The sequence below is a fragment of the Saccostrea cucullata genome, unplaced genomic scaffold, assembly GCF_032062105.1.
Source record: "Saccostrea cucullata isolate Sc308-1 unplaced genomic scaffold, CSIRO_AGI_Scuc_v1 ctg720, whole genome shotgun sequence".
Lineage (NCBI taxonomy): Eukaryota > Metazoa > Mollusca > Bivalvia > Ostreida > Ostreidae > Saccostrea > Saccostrea cuccullata.
Window position 1 is genome coordinate 94,853 of NW_026923311.1, and position 12,775 is coordinate 107,627.

The following is a 12,775-nucleotide window of genomic DNA, read 5'->3' on the forward strand; positions in this document are numbered from 1 at the left end:
AAGCCCAGAAGGCTCATTCGAGATTCAAGTTTCGAAATACGAGATTCAAAATTCGAGATTCGAAATTCGAGTTTCGAGATTCAAGATCCAGATTAACTAATCAAATACCGGTTCAACATTTGATTACTTCCCTTTATTATGTTTTATCTATCAATAAATCGTTTAATATATTTATAACAAATGAGTCATTTGATAAAATTACAATACAAGAAAGAGTGTTATATTAGAAGGAAAGTTAAATAATCATTTGATTTTTGATCAGCAAGATATACTTCAATTTATATTATGACTTCTTAAATATTAAATAGAATACATATATCAGGAATATATATATTTTTGCATTGTCTACTGTATATAAAGGGTTGCTGACATAATAATACAGTTATAAATAGTGCCTAAGGATTAACAAAATCCCCACCCCTACCGGCAACACATGCCAATTTTTCCCGACACTGAAAATGTTACTTTAAAAATTTGAAAGGCAAGGTAGCCTTGATAAATAAAAACCGCGCTCGTTTTCCTAGTAGAGGAAATGCATTAAAATAAAGTTTTCAATTACTTATCTTCATCTAAGGCTTTGATTTCTTGAACTAATTAACAATTATATATACAATACAGATTGCAAATATGAATTAGAATAAATGCAGCATTCATTTTATCTGATATCAAACAGTAGATTAGTCTAAATTAGCTGCAGAACTATAGCGTTATGGTTTTATATTTTAGACTCTGACCATAGCGTTATGGTCAAAGACTAAAATATACTCGGTTTTTATTTATCAAGGCTACAAGGATTTTGTTAATCTTTAGTCACTATTTATAACTTTATTATTATGTCAACAATCCTTTATATATAGTAGACAATGCAAAAATATATATATCCCTGATTATGTATTCTATTTAATATTTAAGAAGTCATAATATAAATTGAAGTATATCTTGCTGACCAAAAATCAAATGACTATTTAACTTTCTTTCTAATATATAACACTCTTTCTTGCATTGTAATTTCTTCAAATGACTCATTTATTATAAATATATTAAACGATTTATTGATATATTAAACATAATAAAGGGGAGTAATCAATGTTAAACCCGCATTTGATTGGTTAATCTGGATTTTGAATCTCGAAACTCGAATTTCGAATCTCGAATTTCGAACCTCGAATCTCGAATGAGCCTTTTGATTGGTTAGTCTGGATCTTGAATCTCGAAACTCGAATTTCGAATCTCGAATTTTGAATCTCGTATTTCGAAACTCGAAACTCGAATGAGCCTTCTGGGCTTTCGTAATATTGATATCTTTGTTTCATCAACTTGTATGTCAAAGACTTACCTTAATTTAGAAAATGTTCATACATAAAGCACGTTCTTGCGAATTCAACTGAAAGATATAAACCCCGTACGCAGGCGATAAGAGTATAATGTTGCATCAGTCAGGGAAGATGGTGATTGAAAAGTTAAATTCATCATGTTAATCATTAAGCTTTGTTGTAAGGTTACCATTAACATTTAAAGAAATGGAAAGTTAATCATAAAGCTTTGTTGTTAGGTTACCATTAAGTAACATTTAAAGAAATGGAAAAAATTGCATATGATGCATCTGCAATATTTTGTAAGATAAGGGGAATACTGACGAGATAACGATTCTAGACAAAACATGAAAAGCTGATAAATGAATTACATGGTTTGAATAAAAAAAACCCAATATGATTACCTTCTGTTCGATAAGAATTAAATCACATTGTTTCAGAAGTTAAATTTAACAGAAAAGGAAGGTCTTAATTCATACTCGTAGAAATAATAAAAACAAAAGCTGTAAATATACAGATGGAAAAACAATTTTTAAGACATTCATACGTTTGAAAGAAAATCCTTGTCAACTTACCCGTTTCGTCTTGTCTTTGTTGCAAGTGAAGTGGTGATGGTTTTGTGGATGATAGATGACACCCAGAATCCAAAGTATGCCTATAGAAAGAAAGATGTTAGAAAATCACCGAAAATTTACTCAGTATCAAGTATCTTTTCATTCACTTTCTATTCAATTTGTTTGCACACACCGTTGCAGTTATGAGACTATATCTTTCAAAAATAATGATTCATTGCTTAAGTATCTACATTCTCACAACGTCAGGAGTCCTGCGTCGACTCGTGGCCGCTGGACCCAAGGACCCCTAACGATGTGAGGATAAAGACACTACTGCTGTAACAGTTTAAAGTGTAGAAACTGTATACCTCTTTTCAAGATAGTGATAAGAGGAAGTTGAGACAGAATTCATAGATTGATCAGGTTGTAACTTTACAACATGATAAGATTCAAAGAGCGAACAATATTACAGAACATTGAAAACAAAAGCATTTCACTTTACTTTTAGTTCAAACAGTGTAAAGAGGGGTATGAATTGGACTTTTTTTTCATCGTTCAGGATAAAGAATTAACAAGTCTAACTCAGAAACCGAAACCTGCATCTTAATGTGCTAAACATTATTATTGCACTCCATTTTGCACGTTTAATTGAATTATCCTCGTAGGAACTACAAAGTGTGAAATTTAACAAAAACCCCTGATTCAAGGACCTAAATAGAACAATAAAGGATCTACATTACAAGGACTGGTTCTACTAACGCCTAAAATAACTGGAAGACAAGAGGGGTACCTTATACATATCAGATAGCTCACTGGTTGTTTACCATATTTATGAAGTCTATCAGCTACGGACAGATCTTGACAATATCGCGACTAACAACTTTTGAAGTCACCACGGTCGAAATAATACAGCCAGGAAACGATCAATGGGAGGAGAAAGAGAGCCAAAGTATTTTACACCAATATGAAATAAATTGTTGAGACACTAGTTAGTATGGGGATCGATACTATCAGCTAAAATTTTTCAAACAAAGCGTTTGCACAAAACGATTGTTTGCATTGTGTTGAAATAAGCGCACTTTATCAGTGTTACGCATACGAATAGGTGCAGCAATGCCAATGTGTAATCCAATGGCCATTTATTGTTTTTTCTGAAGAAAGTCCTACCCTTATCAGTGAAATCGAATACAATCACCGTTTGCATATTTATAAATGCCTCTTTTTTCTCCTCCAGTTTGAATGGAAATTTGCACGAATTTTATATCAAGCAAGTTTTGGAATTAAGTCATAGAAATTTTTGTTAAGTTATATTTGTTAAATAAACAAATATAAAAATGTATAGGTAAATGGCCACGTTTCAGAAAGCGAAAACTTTTAAAGACCAGCGTACTAGCGTCATATGTTGCTACGCTACGCCAAGCCGAATGAGACATTGCTGTTTAATCTACCTGTGTATGGGAATAAGCCAAAGCCAACAAAGACAATGTCACGTGATTTAAACATTTCTAATGGAGGATTGAAAAAAATATTTGAACATGACATTTTAACGTTGGATATTAGCTCGTGTACCAGGAATATGGAGAAAGGTATTCTTTTTTTCCCAAATGTAGTCACTGCTATATTTTCATTATTCCTTGTGATTAAATACAGTGTGTCGCATTTGAGAATTAAAATCAATAAACAACACCGGTATAATTTGTCGTACCTGAGTACGGGAGATATTTCTTTTAAAGTTCCTCACTGTTAATCATCTGATGTATTTATTAAATGAACTGGTTCCGGCTTGCAGTGCATATGTGTATTGAGGGAAAGCGTCGTTTCTTGTGTCAAATATGTGTTATTTCCTATTTTCAGGTTGATTATTGAAAATACAGGAGAAAATTGGGTGAAATAACACAGTGAAGAAATGGTATCGTAAAAAAAATATTCATAAAAGGATACCTGCAAGAATTATGCTGCTTTCCGTTGGAATTTTAGGGAAATATTTCGCTTCATGTAGTCTATCCTCCATAGTATGGTAACGTGGAACCGCGCTCGGAAGAAGTTGCGCTATGGTCAATCTCTTGCCCCAGTACACATCATGTTTTTGCGGTTTGGAGTCTTTCTGTGTATATTCGGAGCCGTTATTCAAACGGCGACGGCATGTACCCCGTGCCCAAGTATGTGTTCCTGCACCCTCAAGTCTGGCACCAAAGACGAGTGCGAGGTCGAGTGTCAAGGACAAGGTTACCGGACGTTACCAACGGCGGCGGATTTGCCCGCTGCATCAAGTTGGAAAATTGTGAAACTGTAAGTGTCAAAAAGAGGACAAATATGGGCATAATATCCACCCCATATTATCTGTCCTATGTGTGTTGAAATCATAGTTATAGAACCAGTATAGATGTATAGAAATGGGTATGATTCATTCTTGTAAGCGAAAGGCATCACACTAGACAACCATTCCTGACAATTACATAATATAGAGGATCAACAAATCATAGCTTAAAGGTAGAAAGAAAAAGATATTTTAAGGAAATTCCGTGAATGTTTAAATTAAGAAGTTGGCTGCTATCAGTTTTAGGGAAAAGGTACAGGCATTGTCCAAAAAATCAAACTGGAATCTGCTTCTAGTCTGGTGAAGAATCAGTCAAAAAACGAAGCATAGAACTATGCTTATTTGTAAGAAATCTCGAGACCATCATTTACTAGCGTGAAATGAATATGTAAAGAGTCAGGGAGCTTCAATTAAGGAGAGCTCATTGTTTGATGATTTTTTTTTATATATAAAGAAAAGGTCACGATTTTTGACCAAAAAGACTCAAATATTATTATAAATTTAGATGAATAAAATATTTCAAAGGACCAGATTTCGCACAAATAAACACTTTTCCTTACTACAGAAATAGCGTAAGGTGTAAAAAGTATGTAAACTTGTTAATGCTACAAGAAACTCAGTAGGTCAGTCACGAAAATAAGGGCTTAGTGGGGTCGGAAAAAATATCATTTGTTCATTTAATAAATAGCCTGACAAAAGATTAAAATAATAAAACTGTCTTCGTTTTATACCCTATAAACTAAATCGCCTTAACTGAACACACGAAGAAAGCAAGACTCGGAGTTTAATTCCAAGAGTTATATAAACTTCGAACCACTTCAGGACACGGGTATCCGTTTTGATCGGAATACAAAAAGGTACATAATGCGAATTAACCCCATATTACTCTCTAGTCTAGATTCATAGAGGATTAATGTCCAAATAGGGTATTATTCTGGCTATAAAACCTTTTCATTAAGTTTTGACCAGCTGTTTAAGGAACAATTATGTCAAAAAATTTCTACTTGTGAAATGAACTATTTACAACGTACATGTATACAGCATATATTAGAATGCCACATACAATAATATTCACATGACTTATACATATTCTCAGTTTTTATATATATATCTATAGTAAACATATCAATTACAAAAATTTAAAAAATCATAATTAAATGACGAGAAAAACGGGGGGAAAAATTAATCTTAGAATATTTGAGTAATGCACTTAAGACATTGGCCTTAAATATTCACAAATTTAATGTTTAAAATGTCACATGTACCGTAAAAATATAACATAATTAAATTCAAAATAATCTTTGAATATTATTTCATACATATTTCACATCACCAGTAAATTACATGCTATAAACAGTCCGTAGATGCCATAAGTATTGCATTTAGATAACACTATTCACCGAAATCAGTGCTCTAGTCCAGGGCTATTGAATGTCAATCATGACAATATTGTGCTCAGTGTCTCATTCATTAATTAGAATCATTCGTAGTGTTCATTCATTAATCAGCTGAGGAGCTTATCTTTTATCGCATTTGTTTTCTGTCGCGTCAGAAAATCACGACATGCGTTTATTAGTAGATGGAGCAACATTCCTAGTATCTTTTTTAAAAGTTAATTGAAAACTTCTTGAGGGGTCCTTCTCGGCATTGATTTTTTTTTTTAATCTGCTAAATCATGGTCATTTTTTTTTTCATTTGTCCATGCAGCTGTTTATGATTTTGCTAAATAAAAGATGTTAGAAAAGTCTAAGAACATATATGTACATGCATATATTATATATATTTTTTAATTTGCTGCCAACTTTAACAGTCCTCGGGAATAACTTATACATATATCTTTTACTAAAATGAATTTTTGTGTAAAGATTTTCAATACATGTATTTATCTTCTTTTTTTAAAATCGAGTTTAATGAAATAAGTATATAATAGGTATATAAACTAAAAATGAATGCATATATACAATCAGTCAATGCATTTTCAGTGACATTTTGTATAGCGTTAAATATGCTAGTTGTGTTTTTTTTTCAAATATTGCTGTGAAAGAAGCTTTATATAGTCGGTAACCACGGGTAGTTTGTTAATTTTCTAGCTTCTACTTTAAGTAATTTTTTTTTACTGGTATCTCTTTTTTATCCGTTACGGTGTGTTACACCTTAACAAATGCTCTTGATTTCGATAAATCATTTTTATTTTAAAGACATTTTTATAGGTTTACTACAATAATCGAAGGAAATTTGGGTCTTAAGCTTTCCTCAGTATTCTAAACGTTCCTTTCAATTAAAATCGTGTTAACACTGTGCTGTAAAGACATAAACGCTGGGCAGTTTTGACACCATCAATGTTTCACTGAATAAATATAATAATGTGCTTCAACTGAACCGTTTAACCCTCCGTTGATTTCCACAAAAGAAACCCTTCAATTTTGTCTTGCAATATTTCATACACTAATACCAAACAATATAGGAAGTACATTAAATTTTGATTTGAGAATCGTGATAATCAAGATATATAAATAATGAAGTTCTAAATAAAAAATATATATTAAGCAGCGCTACATTTACAATGATCTTGCCTATTTGGGTGTTTTCTGAAGTGCCCTTAATGCCATGAATACTTAAACATGTCGTTACTGGGCCACAGTTTTATGTAATTTAAGTGTTAAGTCTTCTAATCTCTTCAAGACTGACAGAAAGAAAACGCAATTCAGATTGTTAATAAAAATGAATTCATTTTTTTTTTTTGCAATTTTATTAATTAGACATAAATTTATATTACAAATATGTAAAATATATTGATATAATTTACTTTAAACTCTATATCAACTATAATTTGTACTCTTTTGTAACCCCTCCCCCTTTAAAAAAAATAAAATGGCATCATATAAGTTTGTCCGTTTCAAGCTAACGATTAGCACAAAAATCTTGATTTTCCCTTTTATGTTTGAGGGAAAAAAAACAAAACAAAATACTTGTATATATCTTTTTAAAGTACCTGTGGTTTTTGTTCTATAGATTGTTAGACAATTTGGCGTTTTGTAGGTCTCATTTATGTCGTAAAAATGAAAATTTGAATATAAGAATTAAATGCTTTTAGTTCTTTTTTTCCTATATAAAAAATTAGGCCGTTAGATTTGAATAATTCACTAGAAATCATTGTGAATGGACTATAACTTTCGTTTGTTGGTCAGGTAAGCTAATCCCGGCTTCGAAAGCTTAATTCTGCTTTTTCAATACTCCTTTAGGCTTTCCTTTTGCATTGTTTTAAGGAAACGGTAATAAGTATGTTATATCATTGAGGGAATAAGCAGGATTCTCATTCCCATCCACCAGAACTATTTCACTCTGTTTAGCTTCTGGAAATAGTTTTTCCACCTTTTGTTGAAAATTTCGCTCCAAATAATTATTTAAAATACCAGTTTTCATTCTTTAAAATTAATAAAATAAATAAAATGGTTTTAAATTATAGTTTCGGTAAGCATATTTAAAAAAAAATGCCTCGCATTTTGTGTCTCATGATTACTTGGATCTTAGTTCAAAAAGACATTGTATTCCATTCCTTATGGCATTGCTATTGTATTCTGTAAAAAAAAGGTTTTCCATGGAGTATCGGCATAACAAATTATTTGACTTTAGAACAAATCGGTGAATTATTCCATTAGTACAATGTACATTAAGTCATCTTAAGTCGACCATAATATTCTATTCCCAGTTATAAAAGAAAGAACTACATGTATACAATGAAAACTATATATATTTTTTATCGGATACGTTTTTATCATTTGGCCATGTGAGATCTCTCTTCGTAAACTAATTTTGAAATTTTCTCCTACATAAGAAAATTTGATATTTCGTTTTGTCCAAATTTTAACGATCTCAAAAACGACAGCATAATTTGTATTTTAAGTTTTTGTGCGAATTTGTAGCAGGCCAAAATTCTAAGGATATAGAGACTGCGTCTAAATCCTTAAAATTTATTGAATTTTAATCATTGACGACAAAAATCAATACCACGCCGTAAACCTCCAAATGGCCAAGGAATTTTATCTTTAATTACAAAATCTTATGAAGGAAAATGTATAAGTCCGCAACCTTTACAAATAATCTATTATCAAAAGTGATTTATAAGCGTGTTTGGGGCTAGTTTCTACGGTACTCTGGTAAATATGGATTTAGTCCCGAAAAAAAGAATGTGAAATAAATGAGCCCTTTTTATCTTGCCCTATAGTATCTTATCGGGCTGCTTATACTCCTGGACGAAGAAAGTATTTGCGATGACTGTTCAATATTAGATATAGCCACCCTCATGGAAAATGTCCAATAGCTATAAGGATCATTTCAAAGAATTATTTTTAGCAAAACTGCAAAATTTGCTATCTGCACCTTATATTTTTGGCTTCTCTATATATTTTCTGATAATTTATTACACGTGCTCAGCAAAATTTATTTCAAAAAAATGTTACAGATATCGTTTATTGAAAAAAGATATGTACATGACACAGACCGATCGGCAAAATATTAACGTTGGTGGAAATATGGATAGGTTATTGTTAAGGCTTAGATACAACAACTATCATTTTGTATTACGATTTAACCATATTTTCTTCATCACTGGTGCTGATACTCGCTCAAGGACAGTCATTAGGGTTTGATTCGGAGTTTCAGTACACATTCTTCCGATTCTCGACTTAGAAATAAAAAAAAAAAAATATTTGAACACTATATACTGCAATAAATTTGTGTATACTAAGGCGGTTTTATTTTATCATTATTGCTTCATCAAAGAAAGTAAATTTCTTTATAAACTCTAGTGTAATGTTATCATGAGGTTGAATTATAGTTTTGGGTCAACGCTATATGAACGAATTTTAGTCTAAATCAACAGATAGTTCAAAATAAAACGTTTGTTTTGAATGAGATGAATAGATCCAGACAAGACAATGTCGAAAAATATTTTTTGCCATTATACATGTACCTGCTTTAATTGATTGACATTTCTTAATCGAGGAGAGAACAATTTTTTTGTTGATTATTTATTTATTTATTTATTTATTTTTTATTTCATTTTTTTTTTTTTTGGTTTGTTTCAAATCGACATGCAGTAAAACCAATTTCAAAATAGTTTCACTATTGAGGAAACACTGGAGAAATATGATTTTTAAAAATCGATGTAACTATGACAGAAACATTGAATTGAATTCTATTTAAAGATCTAAATATATTGATTAAGTCTGAAGAAAGAACTTTTTTATCGAAGACATGCATTCATATATATATATAGTAATTTTGTGCTCACTGACCTTTTATAATAATAGGACGGTTTTATATGAGTTCTCGGTCAATATAGCCTTTGAAGGTTATCAGACTGTTTCACATTGTTTCTTCTGTTTGGAAGTCTTGAATGGGAAGTAAATATATCCAAAAGTTTTCATTCGTTATCACAGGCACTTGCGTCTGTTATATGCATTTAAAATTTTACCCAGTGGTATAGTAAAAACACAAAGTACTAAAGTACGATGTCGGAAGTGTTTTAGCTCCAAATTACATCGTGTACTCCTCCTACCATCTCAGCCATTTTTGCTTTTCTCCGAGAACCCGTGTATTACCACTTTGTGCGGCGTAAAAAAAAAAAAAAGAATGTTCCACTTAACGAACAAAATTTCCATAAACCCTGTGTACCGAGATAAAAATAAATAAATAAATAAAAACAGAGATTTATTTCTAAAATATAATTCAAGTACACAAGGTACTATGAACTTCAATTAAAGTCCGTGGAGTACACTCAGTATTTTTAATCCAACCACTAATTTTTGTTCGACGTACCCCTTATTCGTATACATGAACAGATTTTTCGGATCTTTGGTGAGCTGAGTTTTCAATCTGTAATGTTCAATGCTTGGAGGGGGGGGGGGTTACTTACGTACGTATAAAACTGTGAAGGAAAATTCATCACAGAAATATGTTTTTAATTAATTTTCATGAACATGAATGACTCCATTGGTTCTGTTCTAACACTTGAGCATTCTGGCAACATCAGGGGTTTTGGGTCAACATTTGCGCTGCGCATGATCCAACGTCAACATGGTCAACGTGTTGACTCGGAACCCTCGCAATAGACCCCTCGCATTGCGAGGATGTTGTAAGGGGGGACATAGAAAACCAAAAAAAAAAATACAAAGATTATACTCATTTACATCCAAAATTATATAAATCAGTATTGTTAGTATCAGCGTTGACTGATGGAAGTAATAAAAAAAAGATTTCCGGAAATGTCACTGTTAATCGTGAGTAAACTTTGATGTAGATTATATTGCAAAACTTCCGGTAACGAGCGGCACTAAAATTTGATACCAAACGAGATATTGCAAAAAGTAAATAAGTCGATTTGAAGGGAATAATATTCAGTATTGGGAACAGGTATATATTCTTATCTGTGTAAGTAGAAGATTGTTTGAAATTTCATTTCTTGGATCTAAATCTTATGATGATAAAATTCTAAATTCCATAAATCACGGGAATAGTCTCGATCAGGGGCAAATTTTATTTTCATCATCAAACACTGCCACTGGTTAAATCACTGCATTAACACAATTTTCATTTGTTTTCTGTTATTTTCAATTTTATTTCATAGATTGTATATTTTTCCCACCTCCGTTACCTTAAAAATCATCCCTATTGACCAATAAAATTAATTTTCTGCCTTACGAGAAAAAAATCAAATGAAAGTATACTTGGTCTGTAGAGACAATATATGAAGTTTTAGAAGCTGGATAAAATATACAGGTTAGGTTTTGAATATGCCTGTTTTAGGGGAAAGGTAGTTGAATGTCCAATGTCGGAAAATAGAGAAATATATCCCCAACTGTGTGCAGAATTCAGCTAGACTGATTACTAATTTCATTCCAACTCAAGGCAATTTAGTAAATTAATTGATAGTTAAAAATGTTATGATTAATCAATACATTTAAACAATATATCTTATTGTGTGCAGTGTGATTGAACTCGAAGCAACAAATTTTGCTCTTGAACACAAACTATTACTACAGATATTTGTTTATACTTAGTATTAAAAGATTTTTTACCTCTATGCACGAAAAATATGGGCAACTTGATTGAAAAATTGATATTGACATTAACATTGTGCTATCTTTCAGTTTCTTTATTCAAGTTTTGTTTGAAAGCATTAAATGGGTATTCAGGTGCTGTGATTTTAACACACAGAAAATCGGACCAAAGTTTGCTTTACTCAACACATTTATAACTTTAAAACACTCCGCAGAATCTGAATGGTTCTAAATACTGGACTAGATATTAAGCAAGCCATAAAGTCAACATCATTATTCATCTCCCTGTTATAATCAGTTCCACTGATGGAATGTGTGTGTTTTCAATGCTTATTAATAATGTAGATTCACCTCTATCATATCTGATCATTTAAAGAAAGTAAACAAACGTTGTTCCCAATGTAGGCTTTTTAACATAATTAAAAGACTAAGTGCATCCACTATCAATCATAATTACTGCAGATGCACTAGAAAACCTTGTGTTTATTTAAAAAAAAAAAAATATCTGAATGTTTAGGGTTAGTGTTATTAAGAGCAAAAGTCCTGATATGCAGCTTTAACTATGGCCCATATTTGAACAAACATGTGCATTGAGTTATGAAATCCTTAAGTTGGGTTTCTCTTTGAAAGCTTTCATTAAGCTCAGAGATTGTATGTGTAAACAGTGAAAAGACTGTAGGTGTCAAAAGTAGTCCCAAGATTGCTTATCAAAAATAGAAGATGTTGACACTCCTAGACTGAGACTGTAAGGAAAGTCAAAGAGAAGATTTAAGATTATACTCTTGTAATTCATGGTCCTTTTCATTTTTGGCTTGTAATAAGTACTTGGTAAACTGAAAAATTATGCTTTTGTCAACATCCTTGTAGTCAGATACTGTTATTGGTTAAACCAAATACAAGGCTTTTATTTTTTATATGTTGCAAATTTTCTTTATTTTGAAAGAAGTTTTACATTCCAATAATTGATTCAAAGATGTGAACAATGATGATGAACAATGATGATTAATGATTGAAATATGGAAACTGGAAAACATTTGGTAAAGCCATTTATACCAACTGCACAGAACTGTATAGAAATCAAGAAAACTAGTGCATAAACTGCATGTTAACACTGTCCATAACATCCATCATTTCTAACAGAAGTGATAATATCTAGAAACAAACCACCCATTTAAGTTTTTGTTTTGTCAGTGTCCAAAAGGACACATACGGTGCAGATTTAAAAGGATAAGATATGTTGTAAGCCTTGGAAAGATTTTTGAAGACATTGTATTCCATAGTCTTAAATACATCAGTTATCTTTATTTTGGAAGTAATTCTTGTGTCAACAATTACATTAGTATTGGAATTGACCAACATTTTCATGTACCTTCAGTTGGCAAACAATTCCCCTAAATGAATTTTATCACAAGCCCTCTACAAAAACCTTTTTTCTCTGTTCAATAGCATTGAGTGATAATATTTGTCAAGAACACTTAATAGCCTTAATCCTCACATAAATAAAACTTGAAGACTAAGCCAGGGTGTTCA

The 12,775-nt window shown here is 31.5% G+C and overlaps 1 protein-coding gene across 2 annotated transcripts in view; it reads left to right on the forward strand.

Annotated features, from left to right (window-relative positions):
• Nucleotides 1-3,350: 3,350 nt before the first annotated feature.
• The window catches only part of LOC134263720 (polycystin-1-like), a 50,836-nt gene continuing 41,411 nt past the window's right edge, over nt 3,351-12,775 (forward strand). For both annotated transcript variants that reach the window (XM_062746102.1, XM_062746103.1), the window contains exons 1-2: nt 3,351-3,453; nt 3,722-4,156. In XM_062746102.1, coding sequence (XP_062602086.1) covers nt 3,882-4,156 — 275 coding nt within the window. In that variant the 5' untranslated portion in view covers nt 3,351-3,453; nt 3,722-3,881. The remainder of the gene's footprint in view (nt 3,454-3,721; nt 4,157-12,775) is intronic.